The sequence below is a fragment of the Falco rusticolus genome, chromosome 10 (genome assembly GCF_015220075.1).
Source record: "Falco rusticolus isolate bFalRus1 chromosome 10, bFalRus1.pri, whole genome shotgun sequence".
In the NCBI taxonomy this organism is placed as follows: domain Eukaryota; kingdom Metazoa; phylum Chordata; class Aves; order Falconiformes; family Falconidae; genus Falco; species Falco rusticolus.
This window is the reverse complement of record NC_051196.1, coordinates 5,017,474-5,035,463: the sequence shown is the minus strand read 5'-3', so window position 1 is coordinate 5,035,463 and position 17,990 is coordinate 5,017,474. Positions and strand designations below refer to the sequence as shown.

Below are 17,990 nucleotides of genomic sequence, written 5' to 3'. Positions count from 1 at the left end.
CATTTTACTATCTTGGCCAGGTGTTTAACAGCTTACAACATTATTCAAATTTGACTACAAGCTTGATTCTTCTATCCAACTCTAACGTGGCTTAGTAGACTATTTCACAGTGATATATAACAGACTGGGAACCAGCTCACCACAGGACAAAATACTTGCTTAATGCCTAGCTTTTATTTCTGTGGAGCCAGTACACAAGAAAACAAGTCACCCCACTGGATAAAGCAGAGAAACTGCACTTCAGACAAGTTCTACAGAATTCTCACCTGTATAATTTCTGATTAGGTTTTAGTGTTGGTAGGAGAAGCACGTAACCTAAAACTTTACCCTGGACAGTAAAACAAGCTTTCAGCCAGCCAAGGTGTGTAGACCTAGAACACACTAGTAACAGAGGAAATGAAATCCATCTAATTCACTGCCACACGGACCACAACAAATGTGTGATGAGAGCAAGATGGAGTACCCACAGCAACAGGGAGTGTGACATGGTGACTCAAGCAGATCCTCACCGTTTTAGTTCCCTCAGACCCACCACACTTAATTCAGGCACAGCATCTCCAGCAGACAAAATCCTGTTGACTTCTGCTGCCCTTGCCCCAAATATCCAACTATTTCCCAACCAAATTCCAGGCACAAAGAAAGCATAAGCACATTTACTGTAGGTGACTGCACTGCTGTATTTTGATATCTCAAGCTGAACTATCAGACACAGTCCTAAAATTTTCTAATCCTTAACTTTTATGGACAGAGATCACCAGGTGTGGACCTAAGCATTAGGGTGAAACCCAGCATATTCATTTCCAGACAAGACAATTACCAGCTTTGAGCTCCAGTCCTGGGGACTTACATGAATGCACAAAGTCTCTGTAATAATACAAGTTTATTGTTCTTAGGCTTTAACTGCTCACACTGAATTCGCAAGTCAGCATCAGGCAGAAGCAACCAAAAGATCTTTAAAGAGGGAAATAATCCTTAAAGTTAGAAAGCAACAGCTTCAAAAAGCGTAAGCAAGCCACTAACTGTAAACATACAGAAATACACAGCCTCTGAAGGGAGATACTTCAAAATGAGGTACATCTCATACTTCAGAAGAGTTCTACAGCATCTGTTTCAATTATGATACTTTAATGGTAGCTACCCTAATTACCTAGAGAGTAAAAATACCCAAAAATCCCACACTCCTGTTTGTTTCCTGGCTTTTATTTGCTTGCTGGGGAATCCCTTTGCTTAACAGGTATTTATGCTATTTTCCTTGCAAGGAACATGTTGCCATAGAGCACCAATCACAGGAATTAGTAAGTGATTCTACCTGTCTGCTTCCTCTTTTTTCTTTTACCTTTTTGAGCTGCACATCCTTCACTGGGGAGACCACATCTTACTATGTGTTAGCCTTAACCCTCTGCTAGGTACACAGGGCAAAACCATAGTGAGCTGTGATTATATTTGGTTTGATTTCGGTGAATGGTCTCATCCAGAAGCTGTTCTTAAGTCTTTCCCCATTTTTCATTGGCACTTTGCTTTGACAGAATGGAGTTTCCTTTCCTTAGAGTGAGAAGGTGGCAGATGGGAGAAGGAGGAGGATCCAAGCAGACAGAGAAGTATTGCACAAGACTCATGCTGAGTCAACAGAACAAGATTTCTTTACTACAGTGCTTAAAAAAAAAAAAATGAAAGCGTCTGCTTCTTTATTCAACAAATCGACAAGGGCTATACAGTAGCATTCAGGCTTTTTTAAATTTTAAGGTAACCAGAATTTACCTAGGAAGAATCTTGCCTTGCAGTTAACTTCATCAACAGTATACTATTGAGACTGAAGGAATCAAAGTGACCTCTGCATGACAGCGAAGAATCATACGATTCCTGCTGTTAATGGCAGGCAACACAAGACTTGCATGTAAGCAGAATACATTTGGATTCCTGCCTCCTTTCATTAGTAGCTGGTAAAACAAGTCTCATGGCCAAGAAAAGAAAAAAAAATTAAAAATAGGGTGAGTGGGCTTAGAACAGCAAGGACAGCAAGGATATCAAACCCAGTCCTGATACCTTTAACATTTTTTCTCTTTTGAGCCTACAGAAAAACTCCACATGAGCATTCAGGTTATGACTGGCCAGGTGCACTCAAAAAAGCAGCATTGACTAACAACCCTGATTACTCCATTAGTATTAGTAAAAAAATTAAACAACCCTGATTAGTCTCCATTCTGGCACAGGGAGACTCGCCGCTGCCTTGTTCCTGCCTGGCCTTCCTCTAAAGAAGAGGAACAGGAGAATTGGACTACTGGGAATAAAGGAAGACTCCAGGTTAAATAATCATGTCTAAAAGTTGCCTTCAGTATGAATCCTTCCACTACCCCAGAGGTCCTGTAGTAGAGGAGACTGAAGTCACATTCGGTGACCACAAATCAGATGGAGAGGGACATCTCAAGAGCTTCTCAGGTACTCATGGTAGAGCACAGACACTAGTGAGACTTCCCCTCCTCTGTACAAGAATAACAAAGTACTTACTTTTCTTGCCTAAGCCAACATCTACTTCTAGGAAAAGGTCCACATGACCCATGCACTGGGTCTATGTCACAGAGAACCAGTGAGTGCTACAGATTTGTCACACATAACACATCATCCTGCACATCCAATGCAAAGCACACATTAACATGATTATTTCATACGCAACCAATTTCTGAAATAATCCCATTTGGAGGGCTCAGTTACAGAATTCCCCTTGAAATAAAGGTCACGGATGTGATTCACTGTATTACATCAGCAGGGAACAATAACAAATTATGAATTATTCCTATCAAAACTAGGGAACAATTTATTTTCCAGGAGTTGCACGTAAGCATTAAATCAGTAGCACAAAAAAATACACATCGGCAGCTACCAAGATACTCTTCATACAATGAAATTCCACAGGCTACACTGCAAAACATCCCTTACCCTTCGAGCATACATACATCTTTCACCATTGACACATCACACACTAAGTGCCCCATGTGTTCTTTTAGAAGCACATGTTGCAGGGCTTTAAGAGATAAACCTTTCATCTCATTCAATTTTAAAATACCTTGAAATGTTTGGAACTGGAAAAAAAAAACAACAAAAAAACACCAAGCCACCCACAGTACAAGAGAAAGCACGCAGGGAGAAACAGTCCAGGGAAAAAAATAGGAAGTTTGTAAGCCAAAGCATACGTACCTTTCAAGCCAAGTGAGTTCCCTACTCAGAATTAAACTATTATATGGATTTCTGCTGCTTGTCATCTTGCCCATTATCTGAGATGTCCCAACTCAGCAAGACAGCAGCTGGTGTCACTGAAAACCAAAGGCACGGAGAAGACAACCTCCAGTTCAATACCTTCGATATTCACAGCAAAGCATCTGCTTGCTTGTTCATTCTCTTGGCAACTCAAGTTTGTCACCAAGGTCACAATGGGTTAAATATTTTCAAAATTTAATAGCAAAATTTCTAAACAAGGGAAAGAGAAGATGATTAATGATGTATCCTAATAGAAGAATTTACCCATGTTTTATTAAAGTGTTGTTCTAAGCATCATCCACAAGGAAAAAAGACCAAAACTCATCAAGTTCAGAATCCTTTCTATTCAAAGTTCATGAGTGACAGAAATTCTTTCCTACTGAGAACAAACAGAAACCGCAAACTTCTAGGCATGTATATTCTTCATTAATCAGAAAAGGATTGTCTTGCACTACAAAACATCTCGTTGGCAGTGGTACTATGGGGGATACAGGAGACCCTGATTCTCTTTTACAAGGAATAAGAGGAGATTTGTGAACAGCTTACAGATTTTTAAGTCACTAGCACTGCAGGTCACATAATATCAAAACTCTAATAATCTGCTACATTTTGCTAGGTTCCTCAGAGGAACACAGGTCTGGGAAGGCCAAAGGAAGGGCCATAGGGAACACTGGAGGTCACTCTCACAGCTGGTATAAGCATCAGAAATTTCACTGTGGTACAGCATCACATGAGCTGGCTGAAGACATTTCAAAAAAAGGTGTACAAAAGAGCAAATATCGTTGCCAGGCTCCCTGGGTGTTAACCTCACATTCGCAGAACAGCCCCCAGAAAAACAAACAGCAAGTGAATATTCCCTATGTGTAAGTACGGAGTTAAGCATTGGATTTTGTCCCAGCTGATACGGTAGTTTCACCTCTTCCACCCATTGTCTTGTGCTAGCCCTCCCCTTCATAATCACTTTATAGTAATCTAGCAATTTGTTCCAATACAAGGCTGCAGAACAAGAATACAAGATGCTGCTAAATCCACACAGAAGGGAGAGAGAAGAGTGCTAAGTCCATAACATGGATTCCTGGCATCACATGAAGGCCTTCCTAGAAAACATTTAATTTAGCAAATCAATGCTATAATATATACAAGGAATATTTAAGCCAGAATCAATACATCATATTTTTCTTGTCAAGGTAATTATTCCACTAGATTTGTAGAGGGCAGGAGTATATAGGCCAGAACACTATAAGCTAGTGTAAACGTCACTGTCTCATCTGACACAAAAAAAAAAAAAAAAAAAAAAAAAAAAAAAAATCTATCAAGGAGGACTTAGCATACTGTTTTTTAAAATCACTACAGTTTGGGGGGGTGGGGGGGTGGGTTGCTGCTCTTGTTGTTGGTTGGGTTTATTTGTTTGTAAGAACACTGACAGGTGTGCTATCATCTTTAGCACATTTACAGCTATCACAATCAAATACACAGGTAAGAGGCACTTGGTTCCTCACGTAGCATAGCATTTAAACATAGCAGTAGTCTCTCACTTCATTCAGCCTCCTGCTAACTACAGTTATGTTTGAAACCATGCCATAAACAACTATAACATGTTTGACCTGATTCCCGTTTGATTTACTTGATCAGCACGAATATATCAACCCTTCTCACTGCTCCACAAGAAATGTTATGTGTGCTGCGTTAAATGTCTCTTAAAGCCCTGCTCAGTATAGCTTTCAGTCCTCCTCGCTTTCTCACTTTTCAAATAAGCCCAACAATCTAAAAATAAAATGAGGCGGAGACATTTCTCAGAAATATAAAAGTCCCAGTTTAGCCTGGTTGCTCCTCAGAGGCTCTGGCAAAACGCACAGAAAATAGTGAAACCAATCTCAAAAGCATTTTTTATGTTAATTACTTTGTTACCTCCCTTCCATAAAGGAGTGAAACAAGTTCAAAAAGCAAGGACAAGTAAAGGGTAGTTTTTACAAATATGCCAACTTTTCATCTCTGGTTGACTTTTCTGCCCTAATATTTTTTTAAATATTCACCTCTCTAAAGCAAATGTTTTTTTATAAAAGGCTATTATTTTTACCCTGAAAGTTTGCTACAGGCTTGCAAGTTTAAATGGTTTCTTCTTTGTTATTAGTAAGTAAAATAATCTTGCTTGCCAGCTAATACCTCCAGGTTTGCTTCACTACGATTTCTACTACCTTCAAGTTCAAAGTCCTAATTCCTACAGTGGGAAAAGAGGATCTGCCCTTATGGAAAGGTGGAAGAACAATTCCCCATCCACCTTGGTTTACAAAAGCTTTAAGAAGCCCACTTTGATGCATGTGCTCAGTCCTGCCCAATTACAGCCATGTGAGGAATACCTGTATTGTCCCAGAAGCGTCTCCATTCCATCACCAGCCTTGCAATATTTCATGTGCATCCTTACAGCATCATGTCTCAGACCTATGTCACTGTCAGCATCTCTGCCTTCAGCTTTAGTTTTCAAAAGATTTTTCTAACCTTCATAACTAAGACAGAGCAGTTGAAGAAAGTGACCAAAACACATCGTAAAATCCAAAAACCAGGCAAAGACAACTTTGAAACATGCATTTGTGGAAACCCCCAACTCATGGTCATGCCAACCTCAAAAGTTCAAAAAATTCCTACTTCAGAGTTTTTTTATTAAGCAGAAAGCTACCTAGAGTACTAAAGATGGTGTTGGTAAGACACACGCAAATAAATACCAGAAGGAAAAAAGCCTCAGAGATGATTAACTTATAAAGTATAACTAAGTAATCTAGGTTACACATATTTATTTGTGCACTGGCAGAAAAACTTCTTAGTGCTCCATAAAGGAGCTGGATAGTGAATGTGGGTGTCAACCTAAGTTTGTACAGCAAGATATTCACTCCTGGAGGGCACAACTCATGCCTGCTTTCTAAATATACATCACCTCTTCCTCCTGTCACATTGCAAAATTTCTTCTCAGTGGTATAGTTGGAAGTTTTAAATGTTGAGGTTGTTACATGTACAGAACCCAGAATCACCAGCATCATTTACTTAGGCATCACTGCACAGGACAGTACAGAAACCTTAATTTGTTGCACTTCCAAGTGCTTCCAGCTGCTTTGTGCAGTAAAAGCCTTGTGGCTTTTACTTTGGTGAGCATCTCTCCTACATGCTCTAAATGACTCCCTGAAGCTAGACATTTGTCCCTCCTTTTATTTCATTTTATAGCAAACAAACATTCAATCTCTCTTTGGTGAGCAAGGGTGACTATTTTTATTACTCCTGTTGACTTTCTTAAAAATTAAGATAAATATGCCTTAGATATGTTGTGCATATTTTTCTTCTACTTTGAAGTAATTGCTCCACTTAAAGCCTGCGAGTAAACAAATGATAAAATCTGTTTTCTGAATACTTAGTATCCATGCAGTGAACCCTCTAACAAAGGATTGCATGCATCTGTACTGCAGCTCCTTACTCTTAAGTCTTCTCATCCGCCATAGTTTTCTAAAACCAGGTGGAATCACTTTTCCTTTTCATCCATACCTGCAAGCAAGAGCTCTCCACGCTTTCTGCTTCAAGCAGCATTCTTGCTTGATAGCATTTGCTGGTTGTTTGCTAGCTTCCTATGACAATTATCTCCCCTAACTGCCACTCACAGTTTCAGCTTGATGGTTTCAGCTGTCACCAGAGGTTAATATTGCATGCTTGCCTCTTACCATCTTTTGTAGGGTTCTTGACGCAGCAGAATTATTCCTGTAGACGTGATATGGTCTCTCGCAGGAAACAATGACAGTAAGTGCACAAAAGCTCAACTGCAGACAAACTATAAGCTGACACCACAGTGATACATAAAGTTCAATGAAATTTTTTTTCAAGAACTGTGAGCTTTTTAAAAAAATAACAGCCTGTATCTTAAGAGCCTAACTAGCTCTGTATCTGTTAATGACAGGAAACCACACTAAACAGTATGACAAGCACTGCATTATTACCTGTTTATATGCTAAATGATATAAATTAAGATAAAGACACAAAGGCCAAGATTAAATATATTTTAAAATTGCCTCTCTGAGGGGAAGGAAAGTAATTCCAACTATTATTAGTTGTGACTCAGTATTAGGAAAAAAAAAAAAAAAATCAGGTCCCATTGTGTTAGGCAGTGCTAAAACACACTAAGAAGTATTCTTAATTCCGAAGACTTCACAATCTAAATTGACAAGCCACACAGAGAAAAGAGGAAGATGAACAAAGCATTCTGCAGAGTCCAATTGCCCCAAACATGCATCAATACAGTGACAAGGCCTGGAAGGTAGCTGTAAAATCTAGACTGCATTTCAAAGAAGATGCAGTACACCAGATCTAATTCTCTAACTCTGGAGTTTCTTTCTAGGAGGTCAACACAAACCATTTTTTTCTCGTGGATGTAGTCAGGTTTTCACAGAAAAATATCCTCCCTTTCCTATAACCAGTGGCCACTGGCTTTAGACAATATGGCTGATACAAAACTTTTTTTAGCCCCCATCAAGAGACTTTTCCAAATGCTCAAATTAGCATTCCCTCATTTCTCTCCTGATCACCTTGCACTCACAAGTTCATAAAACAGTTGGCAGCTTGGCCTTCCAAAAGAAGCTCAGAGACATCAGAGGATCAGATTTTGCGAGGGTAACTTGCTGAAAACAAAAACACCCAAAACCTCAGACATCTGGAATTAACTTTCAGCTTCTATCTTACCAGAGAAAGAATTAGTTTGCCTGGAGCATGAAACAGTCTGCGGAAAAGAAACACAAAGTAAAAAGACATCTGAAGAGCACTGTTAGGGTTCACTGTATCTAACCATGACAGGAAACCTGTGATGTCAGATCTGTATCTCGCTATGTAGGAAGCACTCAGACACAGGTGCTCAGTTAACGATAGGAGCAAGGCTGCTTTTTTTACAACGAATATAACCAAAGCAGTTTATATTCCAAAGAGCTATTTAACAGTCGAAGCCACGTTAAGAGCTACATGACATACAAAATGGCTGTGCCAGAGAACAAATTTAGAAGGCCGACACATAACCCCCATGAAAATGACAACAGTGATGGTTACTCAAAGTCCTGCCAGGTGCCCTTTAATAAGCAGAGAATGCAACTAGTGTTGCAATGCAAAGAGTCAGCATGTTGCAACATGACTCCATGCTGGTCTGCCAGGAAACCTTTACAATAGAGGCCCTGGCCGCACTGGGAGTTTTCATGAATAATAAATAAAGCAATTGACTAGCAGCCCCAGGCTCCTTGCTGAACACCAGTGCCCTCCACTGCGTATGCTGAAGATTCCTCCAGATACTACAGCAATATGAAAATCAAGAGAGAGAATTCATGATTTTTTCTCTTTATGACAGGCTGCCGAGTCCCCCGGCACCAAATGTCAGACACATGACTACGTCTGCCGCTTCGTAGGGCTGCTGCAAACATCTAAATAACACTGTCAGCATAACGGAGAGATCCATCCATCAGCCTGCAGTTTCCTCTCCCCATTGGTGCTCACTCTGCCATAAAAATATGCCTTTCATAATCTGTTACAGCACTTCTTCAACTGATGCTTTATACAATAATTTGGTTGGAATCATGAACTTCACTAAAAGAACACGTCCTTGTTAATTAAGAGGTAGTGGCTCCCCATAAAAACCCTTCAGCTTCCTTATTACAAAACATGGCACCAACGTGTTTGGGGTGCCATTAACACCATGACCATTTTAGGATGTCTACCACCAGCTTCCTAGGTTTGGGATCACTTTCATCACATTTGTTTTCCAGCTCATAATTGCTATGTTCTTCCAGTATAAGAACATAAAGAGCAAATTTTTTACAGATCATGGAATAATAATTCTTTTTCTGCGCCTCTAACACTACTGCACGCTTTAGTTCACAGCATTTGAAGCGTGACCTGCCATTTGAGTGGAGGGATGTTTTATCCTAATTTCCTCTACAAAGACTATTCTTCCATCTAATCTAGTATCACTGTTTACTCTCCGACTGGATGAATTGCAGCTTCAGAAGGATGTGAACGCTCATGTCATGATACTTACAGCAATGGTTGCACATGAGCCACAGAGAAGACAGAATCTTCAAACATATCACACGTTCTAAAATACAGCAAACAAAAAAGGTAGCAGGAGACAAAACTAACCCTTTTTTGGGAGGGCCTATTATTTATCAGAAAGTTGGGAAGTAACTTTAAAAACGTAGGAAAATGCTGTTGCATTTAACACGCTGAAATGGGGCTCAACATTATCAGACAGGGATTCGTCTCCTCATATGTCACTTGTGCTTCCATGTGCGAAACACGCTTATGGTTGGGCGGTCAGCATGGACATTTTGGTTTGGGGTTTTTTGTTGTAACATTAATTCCACAGTACCCTCTCCACTACCATGACTCACAGGGAAAAAGCAGTGCTAAGTAGCTAACCCGAAGAAAGTCTAAAAGACAGAGAAACAAGTATCAAGGGAATAACTGCATAAAGCCCAAAACTGATTACAAAGCCCAATTTCTTCTTGTGAACGCTGCTGTACCACTGTCCCCTGCACCCACAGTGCCTCTGCGGTGTGGGTCACTACACAACAGTATTACAGCCAAGATTTGTGAACTATCTCACTGAAAAAGGTTTTTTATCCTCCACACAAGAAAAACAACATAGCCCTGCGCAGCAGCCAGAATTGACCACCCTGGCTGAAAGCACAAGGAAAAGCTATTTGGACTTGTTGAAGCAGCCACACATCCAAACACTTTTTCCTTTCAAACCACCATACCAGAGAATGTTTACTTGAAAGGTCCATGTCTCTCTCTTCCAAACACACAAAAACATTTAAAGTGTCTAAGGTACCCATTACGTTAGCAAAAAAATCACCAATTAGAGTTAGGGTCAGTCACTGCACTACTGCAAAGCACGTACAGACCAGGTAACTGCTCTAATAAACACACAGCCAAGGGGACCCAAATTCCCCTTTGAAGTCTGCTTTAAAGAAGGACTGCAACTGAAGCTTTTAAAACTGTTTTAAAATACTCCCTACACATCCTCCAGTATCTATCTTTCAGAAGATTTTTATTGGTTTATACAGGTTGAGAAAATGACTACAAGTAAGACCAAAAAGCAACACTACAGAAGTGTCATCCTTGTAATGCTTTAGTTTTGGTTTTTTTGTGGTTTTTTTTTTTTTTTTTTTTTACTACTTCAAGGGGGCTTCAATAAAATTCCTGGGTTTAACTTTTACTAAAATGAGACGTTTCCATTTGGAGGCTCTTCAAGGCATTCTGTTCTGCGCCCTGTGGCTGCAGGACAGTCAAGACCAAGACATGCATGCATATGTTTTAGAGCAACTCTACTTCTGCATAGTTAAAATTGTTTGATTAAGTTGTAGCATTGCATGAGCTGCACATGACATGCTGAGCGTTGTTTTAAAGGATAAGTAGTCTGTTTTTAACAAAACAAGCATCAAAGTCTTAGTGGGAAGTGGGCAGGAACCTTATAAGAGCCTTCTCTATAAAAATAATTTTTAATCACATGCTTTTCAAGGTAAGAATTAAACCTCCTTACTTTTTCCGTGTTCAAAACACTATAGACCCCCAGAGCTGGAAAAGCTCAACTTTGTCGCAGTGATTTCGTTCCATTATGTATTTCAGTCACTCAAAGATTCTGTCTTAGTATCATGAAGTTCAGTGCTACACAGTGCGGCTATCACACTCGGGTTGAGAAGCCAGCCTTTTTTGTGCTCAGTAAGTACAAACACAGTTTTCAGTGTTGGAAGATGTTTTTCAGATATGTTATACAACATTTACTTAATAACTATTCAGGTTTTCTTATCAAAAATAGGCTGGTTCCCATGATGATTAATCCTTGGTTGAGGTCAAAAGTGAAAGATTTAGGCAGGGACTTTCAAGTGAAAGGTCATAAAAAAACGAAAAATATTAAAATACATGCAAATTTTAGAATTAACGTCACAGGACAACATCAAACCAGAACAAAAATGTAAGTGTTTTTACCAAGAGCTAAAAGTGAAGGTGTTTTCACTTTTTCATATACTAATTATTACTTTTAACTTAGAAATGCAGCTATATTTGGGGACATTCCATACCTCCTTTTCCTTTATATCAAACTTTTGCTTCATGATCGAACAAACACTGAATTTCTTACAAATTTACCCATGGGAAAAGACTCGGTGCCATCACAGTGAAGAGAACAGCCAAATTTTGTACTGACTTCAGTAGAAGAAAGCAAGGAAAAAGAATTCAAATAACTGAACCATACAAATGGATGCAGACTATATAAAGCAACATGAAAAACTTGCTTGTTAGCCCTACAAATCAGTTGGTACCCTCAGCAAGATGACTGGAACAGCTTCAGCATTTGTGAAATGAATCCTAACTCTAGCCTCTCTGTCTTAAAAATGTTTGTGCTTTTTTGTTGCATGATCTTTTAAATAGAAACATCTGTATATACAACCGGAAAGAGTGACTTGAATGTTATACTGTCAAAGATTTGCTTTACAGTTTACCTTTCATATTGAACTTGAGTTATTCTAGTCTAGAAGCCAATCATCCAAGCATTTACTATTTAAGAAGGAAACTGGTGATATAGTTGTCCTAAATAAACTCTGCTTGAATGATAAGTTATTGGAAAATTGTACAATCACGTAGACATATTTACAGAAATCTGTGTGATATCTTTAAGGAATATAACAGTTGACAGCTCTGAACTAAGAGTGACAAGTGATCAGAGAAATCCTACCACAAAATGTTCTAAAAAGTCAACTTTTTAAAAGCACATGTAAAAATTCATTCCAGGAATAAAATCTATCACAGTTCTTTAGTTAAAAAAAAAAAAAAGTAACATCACATCTCTCTTGTCCTTAAAATAAAAATCTACTAGCTTCCAGCACTGATAAATTTCCTATGGAATTCAACGAGCGTAGCATACAGCTTAGACAGGCATATGATGTTCTTCACATATGCAAAGTTCTTAGTTTATTGTAACTTCTAGAATTTCTTTCCCCTACCCATTTTTGCCAGAGATTTCTGCCTAGAAGGCAGAAAGCTTAAAAGGACGTAAGGAGAGAGAAGGTTGTTCAAACCTAATGCTTTCCTTTCACGCACACCGGAGGAATCTGCTAGCGGTACACTTCTACTTCATCAATTCAGCGAGAAACACAATGTGATTCTTTAGATTGCTCTTTAGTTGACATTCAGAAGCACCAGCCTGACAATTAATACAGGCATGTGATACTGAACAAGTAGGGAGAATATAAAGGGGAAATCTTTTCTTTAAGCCAACCATAAATTAAGTAGAACTTAACAAGTTCACTACAAGGTTTAATTCTAGAAGGATAATTAGAAAATATACTACAGTACCTATGGAAATATATTACGTACACAGAACACCACCTCTGTGGCCACTTAAAGAAACTGATAAGACACAAAGCTAAAATAAATTCCTTTAAAAATTAGGAGATGGAATGCAGGTTGGATACCGAATAGATGCTTTCTCCACAACCATCACACCACAGAAGAAAATTCTTCACTCAACACCTCAACGCAGTCATGGCAATCAAAAATATCTATGTGGATGGAGTGCTGGACTGAAACTTAGAAGACTGCTTCACTTCCAGTTCTGATTAGCATAGAATTCCTTTCTCCTCTCATCCTGTGTATTAATGGGGATAATTATGCTGACCTCCTTTATATAACACCTGAAAATCTACAGTTTAAAATGTTCTTAAACTTGTAATTATAAACATCATATATGTGATATAATATATATCATATATATGATAAAATATATATCATATATATGTATAATAACAATCATGTATCAAACTTTAATTATTGACTCATCACAAAAAAGCAAGAATCTGCTTGTTCTTGGAATTAGTACACATAATTCAATTTTTCCACTGACATTAGCTTCCTAGTACTTCCATCATTATTAAAACAGCTGCATTATACTAAGGTGCACTAAGGAACCTGACTATCGCTGACTGACATTTTGAACAACAAAAGATGTAGGATATTTTATTTTTTTTCATTGAAAGTTCCCATGTTAAAGACACTTTTGACCAGGTTCAAGCTTAGGTGCTACTCTGAATCTGCAGCTTGAATTCTTGCGATGGTTCTATTCCGAAACAGGCTGTAGCATTTTGCAAATGTATTTTGCTATTACACCCATCAGCCCCTCCCTCCTTACAGCAGCTAGTCTACAAGGGCACCTTCTCACCATCACCACTTACGCTACCAGTTTCTCCTCTTCTTTCCTCCACATTTATGTTACTTTCCTCCTTTCAGCTGCACACCATGCCCTCAATCGCTCAATATGTTTGATGTGCACGGGTTTTTTTCATCTTGTGCTACTTACAAATGAAAAAGAGGTGAGAGGATTTAATATAAAATTAAGATACTTACCAACCACTGCCAGATTATGCTCTGAGCCACATGCGATCTGGAAAAGAAGTATGAATGAATAAAAGAGAACCCGCTTACCAGTAGGAAAACAACCACTATTATGACAGCAAATTAAAAATTAACCTGAAACAAACAGCTACTCTTTGTAGGATGCAAAAATCAAGGTTGAAGCGCTCTCGCTTTTAAACAAAATTTCATTTGTAATCTCACCTAAGGGCTTAGTGGCAGGGGGTTATGTTTGTTTGTTGGTTTTGTTAATAAACAGGCATTTCTTTTCAAAATGCATTCACCACTGACATTTCAATCCTTAGGAGTAAGACTGGCCACAATTCTGCAAAAACATCACCCCCTTGGCAACATCCACTGGATCCAACAAGACTATTCATGGGCGTAGAGGAAATGCAGATTAAACTTTTGCAAGATCAGAGCCATACAGAGGCAGCTGGGAATCGAAAGCGTGATGAAGATCTCCACTCCTCTTATCTATACTGTTTTTCCAGCCGATCCCTGAAGAACTTCACAGTATACAGGCTCAGCGCGATAAACCTGCATTGATATGATCCCTATGGTCATTTGCCTGGAATGCACAAAAAAATACCATAGTACTCAACTCTTCTATTAGCAGCAGGCAGGTTTAATTTTTAAAAGCTGCGGAGAAAAAAACCAAAGAAACCACTGCAAATGTTTTCTCCCAGGCTCATTTGTGATGGAAATCAGCTATGAATTTCTTTTCAAAGCAAACTCAAAGTGTATTTTTCTTTATTCTTTGCAGCCCTTTGCAGCTGCTGTGAACATGTCAGATGTTTAAGTTGCTTTGGCATATATCATTCATTAAGCTTTCACAAGTTCTTCACAAATGGTGACAACACAAGCACCGAGAACAGCCTGCTGCCCTACTGCAAGGGCTTGTCTGTCCCATTGAATTTTTTTGCAATGTCAGTGCTGGTATAATTGTCTGATGTAATACAGACATCATCTTACACAAGGTTATTCTGCTAAATGTCCTGAAGTTTTAAATCAAAACACAAGTGATCCCCCCAAAATCCTGTATCTGGTTCATTGTCTTGCACCTACTTGCCCATTACACTTACTACTGAGCTGGAGAAAATTAATAAGCATGTTGTTCTGCTTCTTAAAAGTACATTTTCAATGACAGAATATCAAAGAGAAGTGTATGCTCAATAATAATAAAAAAAGAGACGTCCATACCATCAAAATTTTATATGGTTTTGTGCATGCATACCTTTATAGTTTTCATGGCCAGAAAAACTGCTACAGTCACCTCAATGTCTGCATAACATAAAACTACAGAATTAACAAAACAGTCCTTGTACTCAGCTCACTGTGCTTGAGCATTTACTGGAAAAGAGAAACCCAAGACTGACACACAGACTAGCTTGAGCAATTGCGTTACAAATAAACACTGCAATCACCACTACTCGTAATGTACCTGCACCGTAACTATGACATGAAAATATTTTGTCAATGCCATTCCAACACAATAATGGTAAGGAAGACAAAACAGACTCTTTAGGACAGAGGTGCTTAGCCAAGACATTAAAGCATTTGGGAAAAAGGGGCAAGAAAAATAATTCAAGTCACAGCACACTCCAGCACAGCCTCATCTTCAGAAAAATCAAGACAAAGCAGCAGGAAAAGCAATGATTTTACAAGAGCACTTAGCAGGACTGCATCAAGTCTTCTATTCCACAATATTGCAGACAGGCAAAGCGTTAAGCCCTGACTGTTTAAATGCATAAATCATCATCACACCCTGTATCATTATCCTCACCACAAGTCAGAGCCCTACACTGGAGCAGGGCTGGTTCCTAATGCCTATTCACTGGCTAATGCTTCCACCTATGCTTCTCGAGCTTAAAGGTTGATGCCATGGAAACAAGATCCACGCAAGGAAACACAGGCAAAGGCTTCCTAGCAAAAAAAAAAAAAGCAAATTCTGCATCTTCACTAAGTGCTGAAAATTGGAGATACTGAAGCTGCTGCTAATAAAATAAATTTTATCTGAGGTGTGAATAATCCAATCTCTGTTACTTCTCCAGAAAATACACTAACACAGGCATAAGGCACAGATTCAAAAGCATTTGTACAAAAGAACTGCTCAGGCTGGTGGCTGACACTTATTGCCAGGATGCCCCTCAGAAACACTACATTAAAAAAAAAAAAACTCACCCAAAAAAACCCCCCACCCAAACAAGGTATTGTTTAGAATGTAAAACATCCCCTGACAAGGAAGCATCTTCTTCCTGCACTACTCTGTCAGTAGCTAAAAGAATGCTGGTGACCTCCAACAGCCTTGTACTCTATTCATGTAGCTGTGACTCTGCCCACCATTCACAGCCACCCCTTAGCCAGCTTATCAGGTTGTAAGGGAGTCAATCAAACCACACTGGGTACAACCGGACCAGGAATTGCTCCATCATCTAGACTTGCCAGTTTCCCCCACGACAGGTGCTCAGCACCAGCACAGCGTGCAGATGCACTCGCTGCAGCTCTGTAGCTACTGCAAAGCACAAATTACCAGTGCTGCTGCACACCTTTCCGTCTGGTAAAAGCCCCCTCAGTGGAAGTGCCAGCTTTGCTTAACAATGCCTGAAATCAAAGACAACCACAAGCTGCCAAAGGTGGTGCCCTGGATTCACCTTCCACAGCCCAGAGCCAGGACACGCACCAGCAGCAGTACTGTGCTCCAAAGAAGAATTCCCGAGATCGAGAGCACAAGGCTCACACCTTTGCCTTCTTGCAGGGTGTCACCACACCACCTGAAACAGACTGACTTGGTAGGAATCCCCAGAGAAAACACGTCCTTCCGGCAGTCTGAAGGTAGCTGTCTGAAACAAGAACCTCCTTCCCTGTCCGTGGGGTTTGCCCTAGGCCACACCATCCACCCACAGCATCCACAGCATCCCGGCTGGCCTGCACACCTGTGACTGGGAGCTCAGAGGGGAAACAAGGTTGCCACTGCTTAATAAGCAAGCACTGCCTTGCAGCTATTTCATAACAGCTTTTTTACAATAAGCTTTAAAATGTGACACCCCCTTTTCTTCATCACTCCCCACAACAGGCAACAATCAGCCAAGAATGCATAATTTGCTGGTACAAATACAGACCAGTCAGAAAACAGCCTTGCTGAACAGATGTTTTATGCTTACATTAGATGTAAGAAGCTGTGCAGTCAGAGCAGGTCACTGGGAGAAGTCTGGTATTTACTGCAGCAACCATGATTTTCTGGCTACTTCTCTTCTGTCCCCACCCCCAACATGCTGCAGAGGAATTAAATTCCAACAGACATCTGCGTGCTCCCAGTGGATAAGTACATTCAAGGGTACTCATAAACACACAATAATACTTTCTAATTGGGCAATATTTTTACATTCTGTTTTAATTGAAGGGAAAAAAAGCCTCACTAAAGACAAATCAGAGTGACTGCTAGACAGCGAAGCCTTCTATGAGCCTAAGGAACATGACCCTCTACACAGAAACAATTCATATTGAAGTTTCTTCACTGTTTGGAGGAAGATTTGAGTGGAGTTGTGCAAGGATATTGTGATGTTTACATAAATGATCTCAAAGCACTTTACAAACACCCATGAGGCAGGAAAAGAATGCTTAGGGACCATATTACTCAGAACTTACCTTATCATCTGCGCCCTTTCAACTATATGTAAATGGTTTGTTTCTCCCCTTAAATCGTGTGCTAGCAAGCTGTCTTCTACCTAGCAATGGTTGCAGTTCAGATCCATCCATCCAGCTTTAAGACCTGTGGTGAGAAGCAGCTGTGGGACCAACTTTTTATGAATCCTAAGTAGTCAGGACATCAGTTGCATGGACGGTGAGGAAAGACCTTCGCACAGCAACCACTAGCTCTGGACAAAACACCAACATATTTCTGCAGCTTGCAGATATGCTTATGCCCCAGCCCTAACAAGAATTAACTGATTGAATGTAAAAGCAGTGGGTTACACAAAATGAAGTATTTCACTTAAGATGAAAATACTTCATATATTAAAAATACTATATTAAGTATATAAATAATAATGTTTTGTATGTTACATATACATTCCTATATATATGGTGCATATAAATATATAAAAACATTTATGTATGCACATTAGGAAGAGGTTACCTACTCTAGAAGATATTATCAGGGAGGAAGGTGAGGGTAAATAGGGAGCACCTCCATTTATATCGGGGATAGAGATCTTCCTGAAGAAGAGCTATCCCTCCCATTGCTCCCCCACAGTCCTACGAGGCAAGTATTGTTCTCTCCTTTGGAAACAGTAAACATACATACATAGGACAACATG

The 17,990-nt window shown here is 39.5% G+C and overlaps 1 protein-coding gene across 5 annotated transcripts in view; it reads right to left on the bottom strand.

The window, feature by feature from the left end:
* Positions 1–17,990, bottom strand: part of SERGEF (secretion regulating guanine nucleotide exchange factor) — a 157,597-nt gene that overhangs the window by 53,872 nt on the left and 85,735 nt on the right. For 4 of the 5 annotated variants that reach the window (XR_005106485.1, XM_037402163.1, XM_037402166.1 and 1 more), the window contains one exon: positions 13,666–13,702. The exons of the other annotated variant lie outside the window; for it this stretch is intronic. Coding sequence is in view for 3 of the 4 variants with exons in the window: in XM_037402163.1 (XP_037258060.1) it covers positions 13,666–13,702 (37 nt within the window). In the remaining variant the exon portion in view is untranslated. The remainder of the gene's footprint in view (positions 1–13,665; positions 13,703–17,990) is intronic. 5 annotated transcript variants of the gene reach the window in all.